This window comes from Coregonus clupeaformis, unplaced genomic scaffold (genome assembly GCF_020615455.1).
Source record: "Coregonus clupeaformis isolate EN_2021a unplaced genomic scaffold, ASM2061545v1 scaf2090, whole genome shotgun sequence".
Taxonomy (NCBI): domain Eukaryota; kingdom Metazoa; phylum Chordata; class Actinopteri; order Salmoniformes; family Salmonidae; genus Coregonus; species Coregonus clupeaformis.
In genome coordinates this window covers 35,782-48,849 of record NW_025535544.1, presented here as the reverse complement: position 1 = coordinate 48,849, position 13,068 = coordinate 35,782, and the positions used below count along the sequence as shown (strand labels likewise).

At 42.7% G+C, this 13,068-nt stretch overlaps 2 protein-coding genes across 2 annotated transcripts; both read left to right on the top strand.

Annotated features, from left to right (window-relative positions):
• The first annotated feature begins 937 nt into the window (after window positions 1–937).
• LOC121560590 (protein NLRC3-like) lies at window positions 938–6,384 on the top strand. Its single transcript, XM_045219142.1, is given in 9 exon segments — window positions 938–1,020; window positions 1,276–1,442; window positions 1,580–2,859; window positions 2,862–3,370; window positions 4,185–4,358; window positions 4,438–4,611; window positions 4,968–5,141; window positions 5,601–5,647; window positions 5,784–6,384. Coding segments are annotated over 9 exon segments (3,150 nt in total). The 5' UTR covers window positions 938–949; the 3' UTR covers window positions 6,338–6,384.
• Window positions 6,385–8,510: 2,126 nt separating this feature from the next.
• Window positions 8,511–12,761, top strand: LOC123488240 (NACHT, LRR and PYD domains-containing protein 1 homolog). Its single transcript, XM_045219141.1, has 7 exons — window positions 8,511–8,657; window positions 8,918–9,177; window positions 9,337–9,462; window positions 9,629–9,761; window positions 9,847–9,876; window positions 11,990–12,272; window positions 12,670–12,761. Exons 1-7 carry the CDS (start codon window positions 8,567–8,569, stop codon window positions 12,674–12,676), a joined length of 930 nt encoding a protein of 309 aa, XP_045075076.1. The 5' UTR covers window positions 8,511–8,566; the 3' UTR covers window positions 12,677–12,761.
• The last annotated feature ends 307 nt before the right edge of the window (window positions 12,762–13,068 follow it).

Sequence of the window (13,068 nt, the reverse complement as noted above, 5' to 3'; positions counted from 1 at the left end):
TAATGGAGATCCAACCAGATAGACTAGCTGTTGTTATGGAGTCAGCTAATGGGGATCCAACCAGGTAGACTAGCTGTTGTTATGGAGTCAGCTAATGGGGATCCAACCAGGGAGACTAGCTGTTGTTATGGAGTCAGCTAATGGGGATCCAACCAGGTAGACTAGCTGTTGTTATGGAGTCAGCTAATGGGGATCCAACCAGGTAGACTAGCTGTTGTTATGGAGTCAGCTAATGGGGATCCAACCAGGTAGACTAGCTGTTGTTATGGAGTCAGCTAATGGGGATCCAACCAGGTAGACTAGCTGTTGTTATGGAGTCAGCTAATGGGGATCCAACCAGGTGGACTAGCTGTTGTTATGGAGTCAGCTAATGGGGATCCAACCAGGTAGACTAGCTGTTGTTATGGAGTCAGCTAATGGGGATCCAACCAGGTAGACTAGCTGTTGTTATGGAGTCAGTTAATGGGGATCCAAATCAAATTAATAACATATTGGACTGTGCATGTTTAAATGCAACATGAAGTCTCTGTTTGAACTTTGACCACAGACAGTAAAAGTGTTGTCATTGTTAATGTTCGGAAATATTGACTGTTCTGTTATTTCTTAGTGTAGCTAAGTGAGCTGTGACTCGAAAATGAGTCTCTCTGGGGAGAGAGAGGAGGGGATCACTGCCTCTAAAATGAGTCTCTCTGGGGAGAGAGAGGAGGAGACCACTGCCTCTAAAATGAGTCTCTCTGGGGAGAGAGAGGAGGGGACCACTGCCTCTAAAATGAGTCTCTCTGGGGAGAGAGAGGAGGGGACCACTGCCTCTAAAATGAGTCTCTCTGGGGAGAGAGAGGAGGGGACCACTGCCTCTAAAATGAGTCTCTCTAGGGAGAGAGAGGAGGAGACCACTGCCTCTAAAATGAGTCTCTCTGGGGAGAGAGAGGAGGGGACCACTGCCTCTAAAATGAGTCTCTCTGGGGAGAGAGAGGAGGAGACCACTGCCTCTAAAATGACTCATGACACCAGTTCTAAAAGGTAAGAGATTAATTGTAAAATATACAGTTCTCTTAAAAATATCAAACTAATGAAGAGAAAAGTGTTCACAAATTACATCAAATGTAGGCCTATATCATTCATTTAAAAGGCCAAACACAGATTTACCAATTGCAGACTGTAGCTTTAAAATAAACATCAGGACTTCTAGAAGTTAAATTATACAGTTGTTGAAATGATGTAGATGAGGTACTGATGATATATTGATGAGGTGATCTGCCTCCCTGTTTTGTTCAGTGTCCAGAAGCCCAGAGCAGAGTCACCTGCCCCCAGCCTGCTATCAATGAAGAGTGATCAGCCACCTGCTTTCAGCCAGGAACCATTACCAGATGACAATAAGGAAGTGGAGAGTTTGGACAGTGAGGATGCATTAAAGATCACACACAACCTTCTGGACAGAAGAAGTAAGACTGTGTTTCATACAATATTACAAAGAACGGGACAAAGGCCCCTCTAACACACACACACACACACACACACACACACACACACACACACACACACAAACTTATGAGTCCCAACTCTCATTGTTTTCCTACAGGTCAAACTCTTCTGACAGTCCAACAAGACATTAAGGCTAAACTGAAACACAAGTATCAACACATATCTGAAGGAATTGGAAACCAAAGTCTGTTAAAGGACATCTACACAGAGGTCTACATCACAGAGGGTGGAAGTGGAGGGGTCAATAATGAACATGAGGTGAGACAGATAGAGATGGCATCCAAGAAACAAACCACACAAGAGACACCAATCAAATGCAACGACATCTTCAAGCCTTTAGCTGGACAAGACAAACCTATCAGAACTGTGCTGACAAAAGGAATCGCTGGCATTGGAAAAACAGTCTCTGTGCAGAAGGTTATCCTTGACTGGGCAGAGGGAAAAGCAAATCAGGACGTTCATTTCATGTTTCCTCTTCCTTTCCGTGATCTGAACCTGAAAAAGGACCAATACAGTCTGATGCAACTTCTTTCCCACTACTTCTCAGAGCTGAAAGAGATTGACAGCATTGAAGATGCTGAAACCAAAACTGTTTTCATTTTTGATGGTCTGGATGAGTGTCGACTTCCTCTAGACTTCAAAAACAATGAGAGGTGCTGTGATGTCACGAAGCCAACCTCAGTGGACGTGCTGCTGACAAACCTCATCAAGGGGAATCTGCTTCCCTCTGCTCTCCTCTGGATAACCTCACGGCCTGCAGCAGCCAATCAGATCCCACCTGAGTGTGTTGACCAGGTGACAGAGGTACGAGGGTTCAATGATCCACAGAAGGAGGAGTACTTCAGGAAGAAAATCACAGATCAGAATCTGGCCAATGAAATCATCAAACACATGAAGACATCAAGGAGCCTCCACATCATGTGCCACATGCCAGTCTTCTGTTGGATATCAGCCACTGTCCTTGAGATGATGCTGAAAGAGGCAGAGAAGGATGAAGTCCCCAAAACTCTGACCCAGATGTTCACACACTTCACGCTCATCCAAATCATTGTGAAGAACAGGAAGTACAACAAAGCCACAGAGACAAACCCAAAGGAACTGTCTCAGTCAGACAAAGAGATGATCCTGAAACTGGCAAAGCTGGCTTTCCAACAGCTGCAGAAGGGCAACCTGATCTTCTATGAGGAGGACCTGAGAGAGTGTGGCCTTGATGTCACAGAGGCATCAGAGTACTCAGCATTGTGTACAGAGATCTTTAAAGAAGAATCTGGGCTGAACCAAGAGAAGGTCTACAGCTTTGTGCATCTGAGCATTCAGGAGTTTCTAGCAGCAGTGCATGCTTTAGAATCATGTCTGGACAAGAAGGAAAATGTTTTTCCACCACTAGTGAGGATGAAGAGGAGGAGTCAATCCAGTTGTCTGACTTACACAGGAGAGCAGTGGACCAGGCCTTGAAGAGTGAGAATGGAGACCTGGACCTGTTCCTCCGCTTCCTTCTGGGTCTCTCACTGGAGTCCAATCAGAATCTGTTACGAGGCCTTCTGACACAGACAGGAAGTACAACACAGAGCAATGAGGAAACAGTTGAGAGAACAGTCAGGTACCTTTCAGACAACATCGAATGGGAATCCTCACCAGAAAGGATAATCAACTTGTTCCACTGTCTGAATGAACTTGGTGCCAACTCTCTAGTTGAAGAAATGCAAACCTCCCTGCGATCAGGAACTCTTTCAGAAACAGAGCTAGAACCTCACCAATGTTCAGCCCTGGCCTACCTGTTACTGATGTCAGAGGAGGTGCTGGAGGAGTTTGACCTGAAGACATACACCACATCAGAGGAAGGTTATCAGAGGTTGCTGCCGGTAGTGAAAACCTGCAAGAGAGCACTGTAAGTTCTGTTATTGAGTTGATGTATACATTATCATTATTCTGAAGGATTTGTATATCTAACAGATGATCTCCTCTCTCCAGACTGGATCGCTGTGAACTCACATATACATCCTGTGAGACTCTGGCCTCAGCTCTGCAGACACCAAACTCCCCACTGAGAGAACTGGACCTCAGCTACAATGACCTGGGAGACAGAGGAGTGGAGCTGCTCTGTGTTGGACTAACCAGTCCACTCTGCAACATACAGACACTAGTGTGAGTAAAATATCTTCAGTATCCACTGTGAGTGTTTATATATTATGTATGTAGTTAGTATGTGTATGTTTTTAACATTATTTGAACATCTTGGTAAATATGCAGAAACATACATAAAATGTGATAAATATATCAAACTAAGGTTAAATATCTTGAGTGAGTTAGTATTTTTTTGACATAGTTAGTATGTGTATGTTTTTAACATTATTTGAACAAATTTATGCACAACATTTGAGAGAAATAAGCTTTTGTGCGTATGGAACATATCTGGGATCTTTTATTTCAGCTCATGAAACGTGGGACCAACACTTTACATGTTGGGTTTATATTTCTGTTCAGTATAGTTAGTATGTGTATGTTTTTAACATTATTTTAACATTTTGGGACATATCCAGAAACATACATAACATATATAAAACTAAGGTAAATATCTTGAGTGAGTTAGTATGTTTTTAACATTGGTTAATCATGTGTCCTTCTGTTATTATCTTAATGCATCTCATTATTCTTAAAGCTTTGCATATTTAACAGTGTATCAACATATCTCCTCTCTCCAGACTGTCTGGCTGTAAACTCACATATGAATCCTGTGAGACTCTGGCTTCAGCTCTGCAGACACCAAACTCCCCCCTGAGAGAACTGGACCTCAGCTACAATGACCTGGGAGACAGAGGAGTGGAGCTGCTCTGTGTTGGACTAACCAGTCCACTCTGCAACATACAGACACTTGTGTGAGTTAACTTTCTTCAGTATGAGTTATTATGTGGATGTTTTAAACATTTGTTAATCATGTGCTCTTCTGTCCTCTAGTCTAGGTCAGTGTGGTCTGACAGAGGGTTGCTGTTCAGATCTGGCCTCAGTCCTGAGTTCACCCAACTCACAACTGAAACAACTGGAGCTGAGAGACAATGACCTGCAGGACTCAGGAGTTACACTGCTGTCTGCTGGACTGGAGGATCCAGACTGTAAACTACACACACTGGGGTATGTACAGCTGTTTCAGTCAGGTCGGTACTGAGCTGAGTTACACTGCCCTCTGCTGGACTGGAGGATCCAGACTGTAAACTACACACACTGGGGTAAGTACAGCTGTTTCAGTCAGGTCGGTACTGAGCTGAGTTACACTGCCCTCTGCTGGACTGGAGGATCCAGACTGTAATCTACACACACTGGGCAATGTACAGCTGTTTCAGTCAGGTCGGTACTGAGCTTAGTAAAACAAATACTCTGAAAATCTGATGTTTCATGACAATGTTTGTATCATGGACAAATATATGGGTTTCCTACAAGATGATTGACACCAGAACACCAACCTAGACCGCTGTTGTGTCTCTCTGTAGGCTGTCTGGCTGTCTGGTCACAGAATTGGGCTGTGCTGCTCTGTCTTCAGCTCTGAGGTCAAACCCCTCCCACCTGAAAGAGCTGGACCTGAGCTACAATCACCCAGGAGACTCTGCAGGGGGACTGCTTTCAGCTGCTCTGGTGGATCCCACAGATAAACTGATGAAGCTGAAGTAAGTCAGAATAGATGTCCTAATAGTGTGAGCAGTGGTTGTGTCCTATGTAGTGTAGTAGGTTCAGTAACATGAGGATATGATGGTAGAATACAGGGGACGTTTACCCAGCAGGCTTAGCACTCCAACACAGTATACATCATCACCACATGAATACTCTTCTTCTGCATCTCTGATATCCTGTTGGAATTGTACTCTGTTCTGTATGCAGTAGGTATGATAGAATACTTGTATGTATCTAGTAATGAATTGGACTCTGTTCTGTATGCAGTAGGTAGGATAGAATACCTGTATGTCTCTAGTAATGAATTGTACTCTGTTCTGTATGCAGTAGGTAGGATAGAATACCTGTATTTCTCTAGTAATGAACTTGGATAGTGCACCAGAACACAACAATATGGTTTAAATGTTGACTGCTTCATTAGGTCTCTGTCAGTCAATAACCAGTTTCTCCTACAGTGTGGATCATGGTGGAGAGTTCAGGCTGAAATCAGGGCTGAGGAAATGTAAGTCTCTTCAATCCTAATTAACTGCATATTCAGAACTACAGTAACATAGTAACTAATCAATACTTGTTCTCTACTTACAAAACAACATTTTATATGAAGATGTGGTTTGATTAAACTCTCCTTTTGTCTACAGATGCCTGTCATATCACCCTGGACCCAAATACAGCAAACCCACACCTGATACTGTCTGAGGGGAACAGGAAGGTGACATTGGTGGAGGAGAAGCAGCATTATGAAGACCATCCAGACAGATTTGACCATCATCCCCAAGTTCTCTGCAGAGAAGTCTTATCTGGATCTCGTTATTACTGGGAGGTGGAGAAGGATAGTGACGAGGCTGACATTGGTGTGGTGTACAAAGGAATGAAGAGGAAGGGAGAGGAGAATGACAGTTGTATTGGAACCAATAGGAAGTCCTGGTGTTTATTCTGCTATGACAGAGGATATGACTTTTACCATGCTGGAGTCATCAGATCCATCCCTGGTCCTGTTTCTAACAGAGTTGGAGTGTATCTGGACTGGCCAGCTGGTACTTTGTCCTTCTATAGCGTGTCCTCCTCTGGTACACTGACACACCTTTACACAGAACACACCACATTCACTGAACCCCTCTATCCTGGGTTTGGGGTTTACTCCTCCTCCTCAGTGACCCTGTGTCAGATAGATGACCAACACATTCAAAGGTGAGTCATAGCAATGTTTCATCATGTGTTTTCCTCTGGAATCATTCCTACAATTAGATTAGTAGTAGTGGTTTGTTTTAATGTGTTCTGTTGGACCTACAGACAGTTAGATTAGTAGTGGTGGTGTGTTTTAATGTGTTCTGTTGGACCTACAGACAGTTAGATTAGTAGTAGTGGTGTGTTTTAATGTGTTCTGTTGGACCTACAGACAGTTAGATTAGTAGTAGTGGTGTGTTTTAATGTGTTCTGTTGGACCTACAGACAGTTAGATTAGTAGTAGTAGTGGTGTGTTTTAATGTGTTCTGTTGGACCTACAGACAGTTAGATTAGTAGTAGTGGTGTGTTTTAATGTGTTCTGTTGGACCTACAGACAGTTAGATTAGTGGCGGTGGTGTGTTTTTAATGTGTTCTGTTGGATGTACAGATGTTTCCTCTCCTATGTCTCACTGTAGTGTCAGTTTCACTCTAACCACAAGAGGGCATCAGAACCTGTTAAAATGATACCTGGTGACTTCACGTCTCTAGGGGCTTTCATCAAGATAAGCAATGTCACCTGTAATGTCACCATCAGTATTGACTTCATGGAAGTTGACATAGTGTTATGTCACATTAGGCAATGCACCCTACATAGGGAGCTGTTCTGTCACCCTTTATACACCCTTTGTATTGCTTATGAAGACTGTATGTATGCTATATAAAGCCTTTATAAGTTGTATTTAGTTTAATCACAGTCTATCCATCTGCTTTCCCAACAGCAGAGACCATGGTGGAGAGTGTTGTATCAAGCCTGGACCTGAGAACACCAGAGACCAGATATGTGAGTGTTAACTGATAATTGTTTTAAAATCAAAATACGATTAAAGCGTTCTTGAGTCCCAGGCAAGGAACACAATCATGATCTATTTGGTCAAAACAAACTTAAAGGTAGAGTCAGCAATATGATGTAGATGCACAAAGTAAACAGCATAGTGGGTAAACTTCTACAACAACTAAGGGCGTTGGAGCGCGATGCTAAACTCCTCTGTTTTGGTCCCGTGGCTACCACGCTGTAAGAGAGTGAAGAGAACCCGTGCACCTGGGCAGATACTGTGTGAGAGAGAAGTCAGGCATCTTGCTCATCACAATATCTGCGGTGCTGCTCGTACAACATCATTTAGCTGACTCTACCTTTAAGCTCTCATCCTGGGATCTACCAGAAATCAGGCCCCCAACATCTCCAAAACATGGACCAGAACCATATTGTTTCCTGCTTCCACAAACATTCATTAATATAACACTAATGTGTGCTAATGAGACTGTTGCTCACTTATATAGATTTTTATTACAAGTCTATTTAATAACGATTAATTAGTTATTACATGAGATTGTCCGTTTTAAATAACAACTACTTTTGACTTCAGGGATTCCTCAGAGCTGTGAGACTTGTGACCATGTTGAGGTAAGTCATAATGTCAATTCTCACTTTTACATACCTTCAGGAGTCAGGCACAGTCTGAAAGCCAGGTGTGTACTGACCAACCATTCATACTGGGATATAGACAGTCCTGTGTTCTGCTTTAGTAATATAAACACAGTCTGAAAGCCAGGTGTGTACTGACCAACCATTCATACTGGGATATAGACAGTCTTGTGTTCTGCTTGTAGGCATGCAGGATTTTTAGCTGTTGTCATATTTTGTCATTAGACAGTTTAATTGGATCAATCACCAGCATTCCATGTAACATTGAATAAATACATTAGATTAGTTACTTTGGTTAATGGCCCAGTTTCCCGGACACAGATTAAGCCTAGTCTTGGACCTTAAATAACTTTCTATTGAAACTTCCATTGATCATGCTTTAAGTCCAGCACTAGACTCAATCTGTGTCCAGGAAACTGGCCCCATATTAACTGACATGCTTGTCCTTGTTCAGGACTCCACACACTGGCTTCAGATTGAACCCTTGACTTCCACTGTCCAGGGAGTGAAATGTTCAGGTAAAATAACTACTTTTAACATTTAATTCCACTTGCTAGTGTATTTCCCCATTACCTTTGGGAATAGGCTTCTAATCCAACCTCTCCATTTGACGATTGACCCTCTCTACCATATCTTGTTGTTGCCCTCAGGCACAGGACACCCAAAGGGCGTTATGAGTGCACAGTGTCAGGGCTCCGCTGGGTGTGTGACGGAGATGTCATTCTGAAGTATCACTTCAGGAACTGGTATCCCTACAGTCAACTTCTGAAAGACATGCAGTACGGACAAGGTGGTCCATTGCTGGACATCACTATGGAGTTAGGTGAACTGGAGGAAGTTCATCTGCCACACTTTGTCTGTTTAGGTAAAACCATATACACATAGTATTCAGAAAGACATTTCCATGTAACTGAGTTTCACTTCCTGAATGAATGAATGAATATGGCGGCCACAAAAATTATGCCCGACTCTAGTGGCTTTTGAAAAAAGCGTCTGCTAAATGGCTTATTATTATCTTCTGGGAGTTTGAGTTTACTGTGATCTGGTACCGCATATTCTTTGTGTTTTAGTTGTTTGAATAATACAATATTTGTCTTTCTGTCTCCTTTTTATTGTGTTGTTCAGGGACCAACCCTTCCCTGGGGAATGAGATGAAGATTTTTCATGTAGAGGAACATGGAGTGTCTTTTGAGGAAGTGCATGAGGTAACCAGATTCCATGCTAAGATTCTCCATCCCAAGTTCTCAGTTATCTCTGTTATACTGAGCTATATCTTTTCGCGGAACATAGATGTCCACTGTGAGCTGATGCTCTATCTGTCAGTGAAAAAGCAAACACTAATTCCACGCCTATACCTGTTCCCCAGTAACCCCAGCCAAATACAGGTGAGGTACCATTCTTTTAGAGGTGACCTTAACTAAGCAGTGGTACGGTTTATGTTGACACTCATAACATGAAGATAATAGTTTGTTGCTAGTTTTCTGAATAATGTTTGAATAAGACTATACATTGACTGGCTGTGTATTTCATGCCTCGTTTCGCAGGCTGTGGAACAACAGGAAAAGTCTGAAGGGTCTTCAAGGGTTCTCATCTCAAGACCAGAGCAGGCCTTCAAACTGAATAGTTTCTTCAGACTGAACATTCCCTGTTCTACCTACATCAATCCACAGGTACAGTTTTAATAGACTAAGAACATGAATCTGACATTTTAAGTCACATTTCTATCCATTGCTCTCTCTCGCTCGATGGCTCTCAATTCACATGGCTTTATTGGCATGGGAAACATATGTTTACATTGCAAGCAATCTCTCTCTCGCTCTCTCCATCTCTCTCCAGAAGATTCATCTCATACATAGAGACTCCACACCAAGCTTTTTCAGGGCGGTTGTGAAAATGACAGGGGTTGACATTGAGATGGAGTTATTCGGTGATGATGAGAGGATTGCATGGAAAGAAGTGGTATCACAAGGTAGGAGCATATGTCAATCATAACTTTGTACTTTTGTAACAGATGCTATTTAGAGTGATATAACCTCATTTTGTTTATCTTTCAGATGAATACATCACTGCCACCCATTCAACAAGTAAGTAAACATGAGTTACAGTGCATTCAGAAAGTATTCAGACCCCTTGAATTGTTCCACATTTTGTTACGTTACAGCCTTATTATAAAATTGATAAAATAGTTTTTTCCCCCTCATCAATCTACACAAAATACCTCATAATGACAAAGCAAAAACAGGTTTTTAGACATTGTTGCAAATGTATATATATATAAAAAAAAACGGAAATATCACATTTACATAAGTATTCAGACCCTTTACTCAGAACTTTGTTGAAGCACCTTTGGCAGCGATTACAGCATCGATTCTTCTTGGGTATGACGCTACAAGCTTGGCACACCTGTATTTGGGGAGTTTCTCCCATTCTTCTCTGCAGATCCTCTCAAGCTCTGTCAGGTTGGATGGGGAGCGTTGCTGCACAGCTATTTTCAGGTCTCTCCAGAGATGTTCGATCAGGTTCAAGTCCGGGCTCTGGCTGGGCCACTCAAGGACATTCAGAGACTTGTCCCGAAGCCACTCCTGCGTTGTCTTGTCTGTGTGCTTAGGGTCGTTGTCCTGTTGGAAGGTGAACCTTCGCCCCAGTCTGAGGTCCTGAGCGCTCTGGAGCAGGTTCATCAAGGATCTCTCTGTACTTTGCTCCATTCATCTTTCCCTCGATCCTGACTAGTCTCCCAGTCCCTGCCGCTGAAAAACATCCCCCACAGCATGATGCTGCCACCACCATGCTTCACCGTAGGGATGGTGCCAGGGTTCTTCCAGATGTGACGCTTGGCATTCAGGCCAAAGAGTTCAATCTTGGTTTCATCAGACCAGAGAATCTTGTTTCTCATGGTCTGAGAGTCTTTTGGTGCCTTTTGGCAAATTCAAAGCGGGCTGTCATGTGCCTTTTACTAAGGAGTGGCTTCCGTCTGGCCACTCTACCATAAAGGCCTGATTGGTGGAGTGCTGCAGAGATGGTTGTCCTTCTGGAAGGTTCTCCCATCTCCACAGAGGAACTCTGGAGCTCTTTCAGAGTGACCATCAGGTTCTTGGTCACCTCCCTGACCAAGGCCTTCTCCCCCGATTGCTCAGTTTGGCCGGGCGGCCAGCTCTAGGAAGAGTTTCGGTGGTTCTAAACTTCTTCCATTTAAGAATGATAGAGGCCACTGTGTTCTTGGATACCTTCAATGCTGCAGAACTGTTTCGGTACACTTCCCCAGATCTGGGCCTCGACACAATCCTGTCTCGGAGCTCTACGGACAATTCCTTCGACCTCATGGCTTGGTTTTTGCTCTGACATGCACTGTCAACTGTGGGACCTTATATAGACAGGTGTGTTCCTTCCCAAACATGTCCAATCAATTATATGTACCACAGGTGGACTCCAATCAAGTTGTTCAAACATCTCAAGGATGATCAATGGAAACAGGATGCACCTGAGCTCAATTTCAAGTCTCATAGCAAAGGGTCTGAATACTTATTTAGATAAGGTATTTCTGTTTTGGAATATATTTTATTCTGTCTATTTGTATTCTTCTGTTCACTCTGTCATTTAAGTCATTATTGTGGAGTCTCACTACAATGTTGTTGATCCATCCTCAGTTTTCTCCCATCACAGCCATTGAACTCGTTAAGCTGTTTTAAAATCACCAATGCCTCATGGTGACATCATTAAGCAGTTTCCTTCCTGTCCTGCAGCTCAGTTCAGAAGGACGACTGTATCTTTGATGTGTCTGGGTGGTTTAATACATCACCCACAGGATAATTATTAACTTGACCATTCTTAAAGAGAGATTCAATGTCTGATTTGTTACTGTTACCCATCTACCAATCACTGTCCTTCTTTTATGAGGCTTTCTAAAAGATCCCTGGTCTTTGTATGTAGTTGAATCTGTGCTTGAAATGCGACACTTGACTGAGGGACCTTCCAGATGTTGAATGTATGGGGGACATGTCCACTTTGACAATATTAAATTATTATTTCAATTTTTTATTTTAAATTGACTGACTTTAATTGGAATTGACCACAACCCTGGAGTCAGTTCTATACAATAAATGACTATCAGAGGAATGATAACTGGAGAGACTGGAAGATGTAGAAACAGCTGCTGTTAACCCTAAAGCCATATTAATTTAATTGACCCCCCCCCTTCAGCATTAACAGTCCCTGACATTCCTGCTGAGGAGTTTCTGAAGAAACACTGGGCTAAACTAATTCAGCGAACCAAAAACTCAATGCCAATAGCAGATGATCTGTGGTCAAAGAACATGATTGGTGAAGAAGAGCACTCCAGAATAACAGCTGAAACAACTGAACAGGACCGAATGAGAAAACTACTGAAAGCAGTCATCCCCAAAGGACCAGAAGTGACGGGAGCTTGTCTCAAAGCTCTCGTTGAACATGAAAACCATCTTGTTAAGGACTTGAGTGAATCTAGGTAAGACAGTTTTCATTGCTCCCTCCCTTGAATATGTGTAATGATTAAAATATAGGTCAAATAAAAACACAGCTACCCAGATCGAAGAGGAACTGTTTTTCAGAATGGAAGCATGTTTTTGTGTTTCTGTCTGTAATAAATGACTTATCTTATTGTAGTTACATCATAGGACCATCATCACATCATTATCTCAGGTGGAACTCCTCCTTCTCCTCCATACTTTCTGATCTCTCTCTTCCCTTCTCCTCCATACTTTCTGATCTCTCTCTTCCCTTCTCCTCCATACTTTCTGATCTCTCTCTCCCCTTCTCCTCCATACTTTCTGATCTCTCTCTCCCCTTCTCCTCCATACTTTCTGATCTCTCTCTTCCCTTCAACTCTATCCTCTTTCTTGTAGAACCTAATCTGAAGATGCTGAGGCCTGTCTCCTAGTCTGTGGACTAAGACACTTCTTCACCTAATCTGAAGACGCTGAGGCCTGTCTCCTAGTCTGTGGACTAAGACACTTCTTCACCTAATCTGAAGACGCTGAGGCCTGTCTCCTAGTCTGTGGACTAAGACACTTCTTCACCTAGGAATGTATTTTGTGTGTGTGTGTCTTTGTATATACTGTGTGTGAGTTGGTCTCTGATTACTGTGATTAGTTCAATGTAACGTCATATACTATACATTATAATCAGTCTGTTTTGGGTTTGCAGAATCATTGTATATCATTGGTTTTCCATCCTATCATGTTACCACACAGATGTGACTGTCTAGCTCAGCGGTTCCCAATTTGTCCCATTCTAGAGACCAT

Bases quoted from the DNA above. Each gene is read 5' to 3' on its own strand.
- LOC123488240 (XM_045219141.1), top strand. From the start codon at position 8,567: ATGCAGTACGGACAAGGTGGTCCATTGCTGGACATCACTATGGAGTTA. The intron at 9,178-9,336 runs GTGAGGTACCAT...CTCGTTTCGCAG, and splicing joins GTAACCCCAGCCAAATACAG to GCTGTGGAACAACAGGAAAA. The intron at 9,877-11,989 runs GTAAGTAAACAT...CCCCCCCTTCAG, and splicing joins CACTGCCACCCATTCAACAA to CATTAACAGTCCCTGACATT.